The sequence below is a fragment of the Pristis pectinata genome, chromosome 5 (assembly GCF_009764475.1).
Source record: "Pristis pectinata isolate sPriPec2 chromosome 5, sPriPec2.1.pri, whole genome shotgun sequence".
Taxonomy (NCBI): Eukaryota; Metazoa; Chordata; class Chondrichthyes; order Rhinopristiformes; family Pristidae; genus Pristis; species Pristis pectinata.
The window spans coordinates 101,677,976-101,691,766 of NC_067409.1; the positions used below are offsets into that span (position 1 = coordinate 101,677,976).

General features: G+C 38.1%; 1 protein-coding gene across 1 annotated transcript in view; it reads right to left on the minus strand.

Annotated features, from left to right (window-relative positions):
• The window catches only part of LOC127570891 (lysophosphatidylcholine acyltransferase 1-like), an 80,817-nt gene that overhangs the window by 7,426 nt on the left and 59,600 nt on the right, over positions 1 to 13,791 (minus strand). The window contains 4 exon segments of the mRNA XM_052016795.1: positions 5,089 to 5,187; positions 7,220 to 7,373; positions 11,334 to 11,459; positions 13,677 to 13,759. Coding sequence (XP_051872755.1) covers positions 5,089 to 5,187; positions 7,220 to 7,373; positions 11,334 to 11,459; positions 13,677 to 13,759 — 462 coding nt within the window.

Consider the following 13,791-nt stretch of genomic DNA (forward strand, 5'->3'; position numbering starts at 1 on the left):
AAAAGGTGCAGTGTTTGAGGCTTTCTCCAGAGTAATCAGTGAATTTGAGAACCTGAAGCTCTTTTTAAACTATTCTCAAAGCAAAATACCTTAAAAATGTCTCATTTCATTGAATTAAGTTTAAACAATTTTTGGTGGTGTACTAAGCCACAATTACTGCTTAGGAAACACTGACTCTAAACCCCAGCACTGATTTTATAAATAACTTCCACATATCACAATCTTGTGTATTCCAGTTGCTCCTTAGTGCATCCTCAAATATTTAAAATATTAGCTAAAATTAAAGTCCTTCCTAGTTTGTTGCTTGTTAAAGATTGGTATTGGTTTATTATTATCACTATTATTGTGAGGTCAGAGTCCATCTCATCATATAAGGGAACTGTTCAATAGTCTTATCACAGTGGGAGAGAAGCTGTCCTTGAGCCTGGTGGTATGTGCCCTCAGGCTCCTGTATCTTCTGCCTGATGGGAGAGGAGAGAAGAGAGAATGACCCGGGTAGGTGGGGTCTTTGATTATGCTGGCTGATTCACCAAGGCAGCGAGAGGTATAGACAGAGTCCATGGAGGGGAGGCTGGTTTCCGTCATGCACTGGGCTATGTCCACAACTCTCTGCAGTTTCTTGCGGTCCTGGGCAGAGCAGCTGCCGTACCAAGCTGTGATGCATCTAGATAGGATGCTTTCTGTGGTGCATCGATAAAAGTTGGTGTCAAAGGGGACATACCAAATTTCTTTAGCCTCCTGAGGAAGTAGAGGTGCTGGTGAGCTTTCTTGGCCATGGCATCTATGTGATTTGACCAGGCTATTAGTGATGTTCACTCCTAGGAAGTTGAAGCTATCAACCCTCTCGACCTCAGCACTGTTAATGTGGACAGGCTACAATTGCTGATAGCCAGGGATTCCTTCCACTTACAAAATGGGTAGTGCACATTGAACAATGCCAGATCTTTGTAAGCAATTTTCTTAGAGGGCAAATCCTATCACTGTCACAGACTGCAAAATCCAGGCCAATGCTGAAATAAATTCAATACAAGTTGACCTACTAGCCTGGATAAAACGTACCCTGGACTGTTGTGAGAGCGAGAGCGATTGACTACTCATTCAATTTGCTCCTTGTAATAGATATGCATCAGTGGACTGGACTGGACTGCTCCAAATGGTATTTTGTTAATATAGGAGGTAATAAAAAAGATTGACCAAATAATTACGTTTGTCAGCTTAAATTAGAAGTGGGGAAAAATTACTGGAAAAATTCCAAAGGACAGCATAAGTCATTCAAAATCCCACTGATTAACCAAGGACAGTTAGCATGTGAAGGAAATGAAAAAAACCCACAATTCTTCTGTTCAAATGAAGGGTCTTCACTTTGAAACAACATTTTCTCTTCCCACAAATGCTACCTGACCAGCTGAGCATTTCTAGTTTTTAATAACAATCAGCATGTATGTGCTCAGGGAAGGTCAAGGCTGACTACCTTATATGACATTTTTATTTGGGGTGGTGGGTGATGGTAAGAAAGTATAGACATCTGAAGTGTAAAAATTTGAAAAGTATCCTTGGGTGACATGAAGCATCTATTTCTCTCACAACTAGAGGGCTAGGTTGAAGGTAATAAGTAAAATGCCGAGAGAGGATACAAGGAACACCAACAGTGGTGGATGACTGGAACTTGCTGCCTGAGAGGATGGTGGGTGAGGAAACGATCACATTTACAAAGTAAATGGATGAACACAATGTACCTGACTCTACAGGGATATGGATTGAAGACCTGAAGTAGAGTGACCCTCCATCAGAACTGGAAAAGCAAGAAAACACGTTTTAAGCTGCAGAGGGGGGAATGTTTGTGTGAGAGTGCTGCCACCTTAGAGTTGAGTTGCTCAGCATAGTTCCAAGGTGCACCTTGGACAAAACAATGGATTATAGAGTGGTGCTCAAAACATACTGTCATCTGCAAAGCCAATAACTTGAATACCAACTTCAGTTTCACTCACAGGAATGAATTAAGTATTTAGAAGTGGAAACCATTCTGACATATTCATTTCTAAAATCAGAGCAGTCAAATTGAAGGAAGTCAGACTCACATCTTCCACCCTTCATAAGCCCAAACATCCAAGATTTTGCTGCTCATATCCTAACTGCACCTACTCATTCATCATTTCAGTACACCCTTGTCTTGTCCCTGAAAGTTTCCATTCTTTAACTCCAATCAAGCAATTCAAATCATTCCATATTCTTTCTTCCTATCCATGATTTACCCCATCTAACATTCTTTGATCCATATCAATCGCCAGTCCCCAGCAATCCCTCACCAAGACCTCTATTTCTTCAGCTTCAACTCCTTACTTTTTTTGCCCCACCTCTGGTGTCCACCCACACAGTCATCTAAACCTTAACTTTGGAATTTGCACCAAAACTTTGGCATCCTAGGACTCTGCCAACTCTTGATGCATTAAGCACTTGAGGCATTCTGGTAGTGTTTAATTACATGAAATTGCTTAATATGAGTAGTTGCTGCTCCAGCTTTGAAAGGAGGGAGCTGAGACATGAACTTATAATGCCATACAAAATTATAAATACTGTAATCAAAATTAGATAAAATATTGCAGAGTGAAGTTAGTAATAAACAAATTTAATAGTTAAGAATTCTCAAAGTGATTAGTTAAGATGAAAACCCAGCAATCATTTAAGAAACAACTCAATTCTGTGATAGTTGATCAGAAACAGATTAAAAGAGCTGAACAGCTTTCCTCTTCTGTATTTATTTTATGGTTTTGGAAATAGTTCATCAAAAGCCACAGTGATGGTCCAAATTCCACACTTGTATCATTCTCAGTAAGACATTTGTATCATTTCTTCCTAAGTAGTAGCTTCACAGTGATGGAAGTGGGTTTTCATAATTGTATCTGTCAAAAAGGGTCAGTACTTTTATTTTAAGTTGTAGAATTGGAGCAACAATGAATCATCAGCAACTCAATGAAACTGTTTTGTTGACAATTTTTACATACTGCAATACAAGGAAAATATCTAAAAGACTTATGACTTTAAGTAAAGGGCACTGGGGGAAAAAAAAAAATCTGACTTCAGTGGCTTCAATATCTGTTAAATGATTTTGTCTGTCATTGGTGAGCAACATATATAGCAAAGAGTCAAACAGATTTAATGAATGTTCAACAACATACAAGGCCCCATTCTGTCTCATAATACTATTTGCTGTGGATTAAAGTGAGGATATCCACAAGAAATGTCATATAAATTCACAGAGGAAAAGTTATTCAAAACAGGAAGTAAAACAAATTATTTATTAGTCACACGTACATCGAAACACACAGTGAAATGCGTCTTTTTGCGTTACTAAGAATATGCTGGGGGGCAGCCTGCAAGTGTCGCCACTCTTCCAGCGCCAACATAGCATGCCCACAGCTCCTAACCTGTACATCTTTGGAATGTGGGAGGAAACTCGAGCACCTGGAGGAAACCCACGCAGACATGGGGAGAACATACAAACTTCTTACAGACAGTGGCAGAATTGAAGCCGGGTCGCTGGCACTGTAATAGCGTTACGCTAACCGCTACACTAGTTTAAGTACATAACCATTGGATACAAACACAAAATATAATGACTACTCAATTAAAATTTTATTTTCAATAGACTAGGATTATGATTAGTTCAAGCAGTGTACACTATAAAAAATAATCTCCTTGGGGAATCTATTTAAATTATTTCCTTATGTGCATGTAGACCAAGCCACTGTTTATACAGGAAGCTTCAGAAAATAATCAGATGAATAATTTATTATAAATTGTTTAATTGGAAATGGAACCATCCAAATTTGAAAGAAATACAAATGATCATAACACCTCCAGTTAAGAAAATATACAAGTACTTTATAAGAACATGGTCAGGGTTCTTCTGTATGGAAAAACTATTAAAAACTAATTCATTGGCTATGGCTATTACTGGTTATTTAATGCCCCTTCCCCAATTGTCTAATAGTAAGGGATGATGGGCTGGCCTCTCAGACTGATGGGAAAGGTTGTCTCACAGGAAATATTTGTAACATGCATCACCAAAAGTAGTTAACACGATTCAACAAAATATTAGAAAGCTTTGACTTTGAATGGGAATGAAGGTTACAAGGAGAAAAAGAAGCAAAAAGATCAATATGATGCCCCTTCCGCTGCTGCAGCCATGGACAGGCAAATTGTGCAAGGCAACCAATAGAATTTGCAAGGTTACATTTTGTTTTTCAAATCCCTCAATGGGCCTCATCCCCCCCATTGCGATCATTTCCTTAAACTCTACAACCCTCCAATCGGTACTTATCTGATCAGACTTAATTGCACCAGAATGTAAATGCTGTGAAACTACCAGCTTTACCTTCAGATGCTAAGACCTTAATTTTCTCCCCCCACACAAAAAAAATTCCTTCCTTCTTAAGACACTACTTAAAAACTGACCAAACCTTTGGTCACCTGCACAACATTGTGTGGCTTAGCATCCAGGTTTTGGATAACATCTGTGAGACACATTGGGATCTGTTGCTATATTAATGGTGCTATATAAATGCAAGTTGTTGCTGGCAGAGGTTTGATCAATCATGGGCAGAATTTGGAACCTTCCCCTCAGAACTTCATTTGATATTGGATATTCTTTGAATACCTTGTTGAGGTAGGTCAGACCTGAAGGATCACAAGATTTTTTTGGTTTATTCTTTTTTCAGTATTATCCATGGCGGGACCATAATGTATTTAATGCTAACTTCAAGTTATTTTAAATGACCTATCTTACAATTCTTTACTGTATACTTAGCATTGCAGATTGCAATACAAATATTAACAAATCTTGGTTTTCACGTAGAAGCCTTCTGTTGAATTTCAAGCAATTGTTATCAGAACTAAATCACAATTAATTCCATCATATCACAAGATACAAAACCCCCAAAAAATGGACTTAAAGAAATAGCTGTAGTTTTAATCAGCTTCATTTAATACATTCCAGACACAATTCTAAAAGGAATCTGGATGGTTCCTTTTCCATTTAAACACTATATACATGATTACTGAATGTCCCACTACATAATGAATACTTACCTTAAATGCCAACTTAATTGTTTCAAGAGTGTTAGATGGTCTTGATACTACAGACAAGGCAATCACATACTCTCTGAAATCAATTGTTCCATCTTTATTCTGAAAGAAAAGATAACTAATTAGGAATTTGCAATGTAAGGAAACAAATCTTGGTGATATCAGGGGGAAAAAAAACAAACTACAAATGTACTTCATTCCAATTCTTCTTAAAGGCTCCCTGACTCGAAACGTTGACCACCTCCTTCTCCACGGATGCTGCCTGGCCTCCTGAATTCCTCCAGCATCATCGTGTTTTTCATAGTTCATTCCAATGTTAAGTTATTTTTTAAAAAACATTGAAGGTATTATTTCATACGAAAGAAAGATAGGCAGATGTGGGGGAGGAGGGGAGAGCAGCTACACCTGGGGATGGGTCAAAGGCAAGGAGGAAAAAAGGGGGGTAGTAAAAAAATATAGGCAAGGGAAGAAGAGGCATGGTTGGGGGTGGGTGTGTGGGGGGGGGGGGAAGGGGGTGCGGGGATACATAAAGTGGGAGAATTCGATGTTCATCTGCCTCACTATCTCTTACCTGCATCTACCTATCACCTTGTGCCCACCTCGCCTCCCTCTTTTGTCTACCTATCACTGCTGCTTTTCCCTCCTATATATATTGAGCTTCCCTTTTCCAATCTTCAATCCTGAAGAAGGGTCCTGACCCAAAATGTTGACTGCCTGCTTTTTCTCCACGGATGCTGCCCGGCCTGCTGCATCATAGTGTTTTTCATCTAGATTCCAGCATCGGCAGTCCTTTATTTCTTCTGTATGAACTTAACTGCTTCAGTTAGAAAATTTATTATGCTACTGTGTAATCTATAAGAAAGTGAATTAGAAGTGTGTGGCATTATATCCAATAATCCGGAAAATCTGCTAGTCTGGCACCAAATGCTGAGATGTGGATTATTGGAGTTTCAGTGTATTTGCCTTAAATTTATCCCAGTAGCATACGTTTCCAACTGAATTTTGTTCACATTATAGTCTCCAAGATTCCCTATAACCAATCTTAAGTGGCCAACAAGATCTCAGGCTTACTGCTCCATTTTCTTGAAGAAGTGCAACTTGCATAATCTTTTTCATCTAAGATCATTTCCCATATTCCAATCTATTAGGAAAACTGAAATCATTATTATTGTTGTTCCTTAAATTATGCATCTTTGTACAATGCAAATGTGCTCCTCCTTTCTAATATTAGCAACTTATGACATACACACAGTAACACAAAAGCTTCTCAAATAATCTTTTATTCCAACCCAACAGACTGCTCCTCACCCTCAAATACATCACACCCCCACCCAGTGCAATTATATAATTTCAGTGATCAATACTGCTTTCTCTCTCATCTTTCTTATCCATTCCTCATATTTTACAGCCAAGAATATAGCAGACCAACAATTCAATTATAGGACCTCTCTCAAACAATGTAATCCAAACAGTCTGTAATCTACAGGTTCAACTGCCTTAGCTACAATGTAAATGACATTATCCAGACTTCTCCAAACACAAGCAACTTCTCATGCTTGTTTCTGTCCCTTTGTAGTGTGCACTTGGGAAGGGGGTAGATGTGAGAAAGGAGTTGAAGGTGGATGGACGTTACATGTGCAGGGAAACAAATGCAAGATCAGAATCCCTTCCTGTTTTCTAGCCAGGATTCTGGACATTTCCAAATGCCAAATACAAAGCTATTGGGTTACAAGATGTATGTGAAAGCATATTTCAGAGGAAAATAAAACAAAGGAACAGTTTTAAGGCTAACGTTACATTGCTTTTGCATAAGCTCAACAACTGCTGTTTCTTCCTGCCACTGCTTATAGTGCAATGTGTTCCTCAAATGGAGTGTTTGCAAAGAGAGCATTTTCAAGGCAAAAACTGGATAACCAGGCAAGTCATAATGTACAAATAGTTTAATATGCCCTCTGCTTATATCCTCCCATGGACAGATGCATGTAGTTCACATGGATAAATTAAGTTCTAATTTTTGAACTGGAATACAGCATCATGTAGAAATATGTGATCAGCCTCATTTATGTAATATTAAATCATATATATTTAATGTCATCATATATTTAATGTCACACTTACTGACAGTATAGTTTACCTCATCAAAAAGTGCAAAGATATCTGTTAATGCATCATTAATTGGCAGCTTCAAATAATCAGCAAATATCTTCAGAGTTATCCGTTTTCCCCTCTCTTTTTTGGCACTTTCTGCAAGTTCATCCAGTTCCTTTCAACTTGATTCGGCTTTTAAACTGGAAAAATGAACACATACAATAATCACCAGTGTTAATTCCAAAATTAAAAGACCAAACATAGTAAAAATTTTAAATTGCGAGCACTTGTTGTTTCAGCAATTGGAAATCAATCAATAGATATCCTGATGTGGCCAGATCATTACCAAGTGTGTGCTTTATTTTGCCACCTTCTGCGCGTCCAATATTGCCGAGTTAAAAACTAGTGTATTTAGAAAAAAACAATTCAATCTCATTTTCTGCTGAAGTAAAAAGTGTTCATGAAAGTGCATTCTTTGCATTGAGTGTTCAATAAATCAGTCTCCCACCACTTGTACCAATTTTGAAGCAATGAGTGATTTGTTTTCATCCAATCAATACTGAATTTTCAAAGAAAGTTGTTTAAAAGGGTAGAGATTATGCACTTCCTGTACTGGTGCAGACCTATGAAGCGAAAGATGCAACTTGGCATGCTTGTGCAATGGTGTTTCATAATTTGGAGTTCATCGAACTACTAACAGGGCTGTTTGCAGTAAACGACTGAAGGCATCAGCTCTGCTCATTTCATTGTGACTGGTCAGCAAAACTGTTGTTGTTCCTTTGGAAATTAAAGATAAAGATAGTAATATTTCAGACACTCATGTTCTTAGCTTTCACTTTTGAAGATCTGCTCTAATTCACTCTGTAGTTCTTACAGCAATCTTCATAAAACAGAAAATTAGGAACTTGTTCGTTTTTGGGCACGTGGGCATCATTAACAAGGCTGCCATTTACCATCCATCCACAATTGCCCTCAAGGTGCTGGTGATCCATCTTCTTTAACTACTGGTAAAGACACTCCCACAAAGTTGCTGGGTGCAGAATTCCAGGATTTAGACCAGCAATGAAGGAATAATGATGTATTTCTAAGTCAAGATGTGAACAAGCTTGAAGGAACACATTACAGAAGATGGCATGATGCCAGTCGTTTGCAGTTAGAGGATTCCAGATATCAAGGGAGCCTACAATTCAAGATTAATAATTGAAGAGAGCAGTTAGCATAGATGAAGAATTTAGAAGCTCCAAAGGAACGAAGGCTTCATAATTTTTGGTTCCTCAGAAGACTATCTCTGAAGTAGGCGATATAAACCAGGTCTCAATTATAAGTCCAGAAACACTGCCAACTACACAGACATTTTAATCAATAGATTGGTTGGAATCCAAGAAGTTTAATCTTAAATTCAACTCACCAATCTCTATCAATTTTAGATAACGACAGTTATTAACAAAAGGTGGTCAGAAGTAGCAGTTAATTTTAAGTCACCCAGGCTAAACTGAGTTTGCCTTTGTAAGCTTCATTGCATCGAATCTATTGATTTGTTTAATATCTAACTTCTGATTAAGGTAAAGAAATAAATGTTGCTGGACTTAGGAAAATTGGGAAGTGTTAATTAATTCACAGCTGCCTGTGAAGGAACTGCCAATGGGATCAGTAGGTAAATATTAATATAAGCTGGATAATATCTTTAATTCACTTTGGCAAATGAAAAAGAGGACAGAAATGTTGGGTTGACATTAAGAAAATGGTCAAATATACATATTATGGATCTCCAGATAATGTAGTTATGAAATCTGGAAGGTTTTCACAAGAGGCTACAGCAGGACAAATCTCAGGCCTTTCTTTTTGGATTAAATCAAATGGCCTTGCCTTTACTGTCTTATCACCCAAATAACTCAATTTTCAGGGAAATGAAAGCTGCATTGATATTGCTCAGAAAATAGGGGCCAAAACCAGTCTGGATATTTACACAGTCTTTTCAACTATCAAATCAGATGCCAAACTAGTGAAGCCGCAACAAAGAACTACATATATACTAAACAGCAAACACAACCTGCAACAGACACAGTAAAGCAATCCCAAGACAGATCCTGCTAAATCTCATCATTGTCAGTAGCGAACAATTACACAGCTAACTGCAGGAGCAGACTCCAAAAACATCTCCATTCTCAACAAATGCTGGGCCCAGCATGCAAGCAGAAAAGATAAAGCTTGTGCATTCACAATCATGTTCAGCAGAAATACTGAGTGGATGACACATGAATGCTTCATCCTGAGGTCCAGCATTACAGAAGTTAGCCAATTCAAATCACTCCACATGATATTAAGAAACAGCTGAGCATTCAATACTGCAAGATAATGGAATTATACAACAACCAGCTGTAGTACTGAAAAGGCCTGCACTCCAGAACCTACTGCACCAAGTGATCTAGCCTTTACCCAATGTGAAAAATTGCCTAGTTCTCCTCAGTTTATGAATCAAATCTGATGAATTCCCACCTAGTCTTGTCTCAATCATTCATAATGCAGAAGTTGTCGACCACAGAGCCATCAACCAGCTGCTGCCCACCTCCATCCAGTTTGTGTTTTGCCGGGATCCCTTGGCTCCAGACTTCTTCAGAGCCTTGGTTCGAAACGGATCAGAGGCAAATTCTGGAGGCGAGGTAAGAGTGACTATCCTTGACTCATGGAAGCAATTGAACATGGCATTAAGAATTTCTGGTAAAACTGAAGTCACCTTGGGGAATCAAGGAAAAAAATCTGATCGTTGGGAGTCATTTCTTGTGTAAAGGTAGATGGTTGATGTAATTGGAAATCAACCATTCTAACACAGGACACTGCTCAAAGAATACTATATGATAGGGTGGATATACGATAGGCCCAACCACCTTCAGATGCTTCATCAACATTCTTCCATCCTGGGTCCAGAAATGCAGATGATTGCACATTATTTCCTTCTATTTGATACTCCTCAGAGAAAGGAGCAATCCATGCCTGCACACAGCAGGACCCAGACAACACATGGATGTGGGTTGATACATGACAAGTAACATTCGCACTACAAAAGAACCAAGTAATAACCAATTCAAACAAGAGAGAGTCCAATAATCTACACTTGACATTCAATGATATCAGCATCATCAAATCTCCTAACATCAACATCTTTCGAGGAGGACGTGATTAGAATTTAAACTGGACTAGCCATACATACAGTATATTGGGACTACAACAGCAGTTCAGAGGCCAGGTATAATAGCTAACCTCCTGACACCTCAAAGCCTTTTCACCATCCACAAGCCACAAGTCAGGAGCAGACTGTAAAGCCTGGATGAGTACAAATCCAAACATTCTCAAGAAGCCTGACAATCTGGATAAAGGAAGACACTAAATTAGCACCATCCATCACCCTAAACATTTCCTCCATCGCCAGCGCACTGGCTGAAGAGCATACCATCTGTAAGTTACACTGCAGTTACTCACCCAGACATCACCTGCTCAACTTGACTGTGATCTCTATCACCAAAGAGGACAAGGGCAGCAGGCACAGGGAACACCAGCACCTGAACGTTCCACTCCAAGTCATAGACCATTCTGACCTGAAAATATATACCATTCCTTTGCTGTTGCTGGATCTAAATCCTGAATCTCCCAACCCAACACCACCTTGAAGGTTATTAGAAATGGCAATAAACAGTGGTCTTGCCAGCAACATCCAAATCCTAGAAGATGAATAAAGTACTGAAAAACAAATTTATTACGATACTTTAGAAATTCTTACTTTTCAACCTTCTACTAAACGTTATCATTCCCAAGCGTTTAATTATTCAGAAGCTATTAAGCAAATATTATTTTAAATCTGTCACAAGTATGACACATGATTGATATATCCTAATAAGCAAATTAACATTAACTACTTCAAAATCACAGATGGCACTTTTTAATGCAACGGATGTTCCTTCCATGGATGTGATACATAGTTTACATCAGTGAACTAATAATTAATGCACTAGTCTAAGATAGTGAATATGGCTGAAAAGATGATTTTTTTTCCTTGTTTTCTTCTTTTAGAATAGCTGTCATTGCAAGGAAAGGCATAAAGAAAGCAGCTGGAAATGTGAGATAAAAACAGAAAAAAAGGTTTTTGGTCTTTGAAGATAACCTACTTGAGTTTTCTGACAAGCCTTGCAAATTCTAGCAGACAAGTATCCAGAGGTAGCTTCAACTGGCTATCGGACATTACAATCTGACAATCTTCAAATGTATAGTCAGTCACAGGAACACCAAGAGCTCTAAAAGGAACAGATTTAGAAAAAGAAATAAATATTGCAAAATGTTAGGCTTGAACAAGGAATATTTCTTTGAACATTTTGTATACAAATAAACTGAACGAATAGGTTAGTAAAAGAAAATAAACAGTTGGTTGCTCCCTCCCACCAAGCAGCACAAAAGTTATAGGTAATTGAAACACAATATTTAAAAAAAATTCTGCATATTTTTAGCGGCAAATGGACCAACAGATTAGACAACTTAAACCCAACAATACGAGAAAAGCAGGTTGTGTTGCCAGGGTTCTTAATTTGGCCATGAATAGAGGTTGATCAGTTCCTCAGAGAAGACTGGATTACAGCTACTCTAACCCTAACCCCCATGCTCAGTTTGGACTAATAACAATGTAACACAATAAACAAAGTCTAAGATTATGAATTTATGCCAATGCCACTGGTTTTAACCAGAACATAAAAATTAAGCTTTAAGTGAATCCACACATAAATGATTAAAGAGGCTGGATTTTGCTGTATATGTGCCAGCAGTTATACATGGAATTGACAGCACTTTGCTGTTTAAGTGCAAGTTTAAAACTACTGCAGATGCAACTCCAGTTGGGAAGTATACAATTCTATGGCAACGCTCCAACACTAATACTGGGAAATCTGCCTAACTGGTACAGGCACAGGATCTTCTTTTATTTCAATGGAGAGGAACAGCTAAGTGGAGTCTAGGCTGTGGCTAATTTACATATTTTTGAATCACCCGAGTTTAAATGTTTTAATTGCTTTCTATTTCTTTTTTAATATTTTGATTAGCTTCTGATGTTTATCCAATAGCTTTTAATTTACAGATATTCAGAAGCATTTAATATTTTTGACAGCATTGACAAATGGATACGTTTGGTGGTGTGGAATTGCTGTCTCAAATTTTTTAAGCCATTTTCTGGGCTTGGCTTGTTTTTACCCTATACCTGTTGCCACATCTGTCTTTCTTTTTAAAATATACAGTTGGTTTATACCATTAATAATGTATATTATTTTGCCTGCGAGAACAATGATCCCTTTAAGATTCCAAAGTGAACACCAAATCTCACTGATGTATAATTATTACCCACTTTAGGCCACAAGTGAGAAACATGTGTCATTCTTATGACTGCAAAAGTATGGAGGAATATATTTGGAGTATTGAGGAAGAGGAATCATGGTGTACAAATCCAATGATGCCTGAAGATGGCAGCACTGGTAGATAGTTCGGCAAGGGTGTCATACAGAATGCTGGGCTTTAGCAGCCAGGGCAGAGAATACAAGAGCAAGGAAGTTATGGTGCAGCTTTATAAAACATTGGTGAGACCACATCTGGAATATTGTGTACAGTTTTAGTTGGCTCTATATAGAACAGACATGATTACTAGAAAGGACTAGAAAGGCTGGGTTTGTTTTTTTCCTTGGAGTGGATAAGGCTGAGGGTGGGGGATGGGGTTGACAGAGGTATGCAAAATTATGTTGGGTAGACATTTTCCCCACAGCAGAGGTGTCCATAGCTAGAAGGCAAGGTTTAAAGTACAGCATAAAAGGTTCAGAGGGGATACAGGGAAGAATTTTTTTCTACCCAGAGTGTAGTTGGAGTTTGGAATGCACTACCTGAGAGGATAGTGGAAGCAGAGACCCTCACAATATTTTAGTGTCTAGATGAGTACTTGAATCGGCATGGCAAAAAGTGGCTATGGATCAAGTTTTGGTAAATGGGATTAGTTGAGATGGATACTTGATTGCTGGCATGCTCAGGGTGGACCACAGAATCTTTTCCTGTGCAGTATGATTCCGTAAGAGTTCAGTAGAATAGATAGTAGTGTTTTTCTACTGAAAATACAACATAGAACTGAGAAATTTAATGCTACTCCCTCAAATTTGGGCAGCCTTTAATTGAGTAGCTTGTGGGTATAATCAGAAAACTCACTCAATTCAGAGGTATCATCACTCAGTTATATGGAGTGAATGAATGAAGAAAAATAACAATACCTCCAATACCACAAGGTGCAGCCCACTGTCAATGAAGAGGAATTGTGAATGAAGTAAATCTAACATGGTCAGGTTCATCTAAATACACTAGGACAAGTCCTCTCAGTGATCACAACAATGCAAAAAACAATTTCTAAGTGATTACCAAACATTTGTTGGAGGACTTAACTGAGTAATTATAGGTTGAGATTCAAATCTAATTAGTGCTATTATACTTACTTTGCCATTACCTTTCTGACATTGTTTGCATATAAAATGGGATTTTTCCTTTCCTCCTCAGTGGGTGTATAAACTGGCAGAAACTATTCAAAACAGAAAACAAAAGAATTCTTAA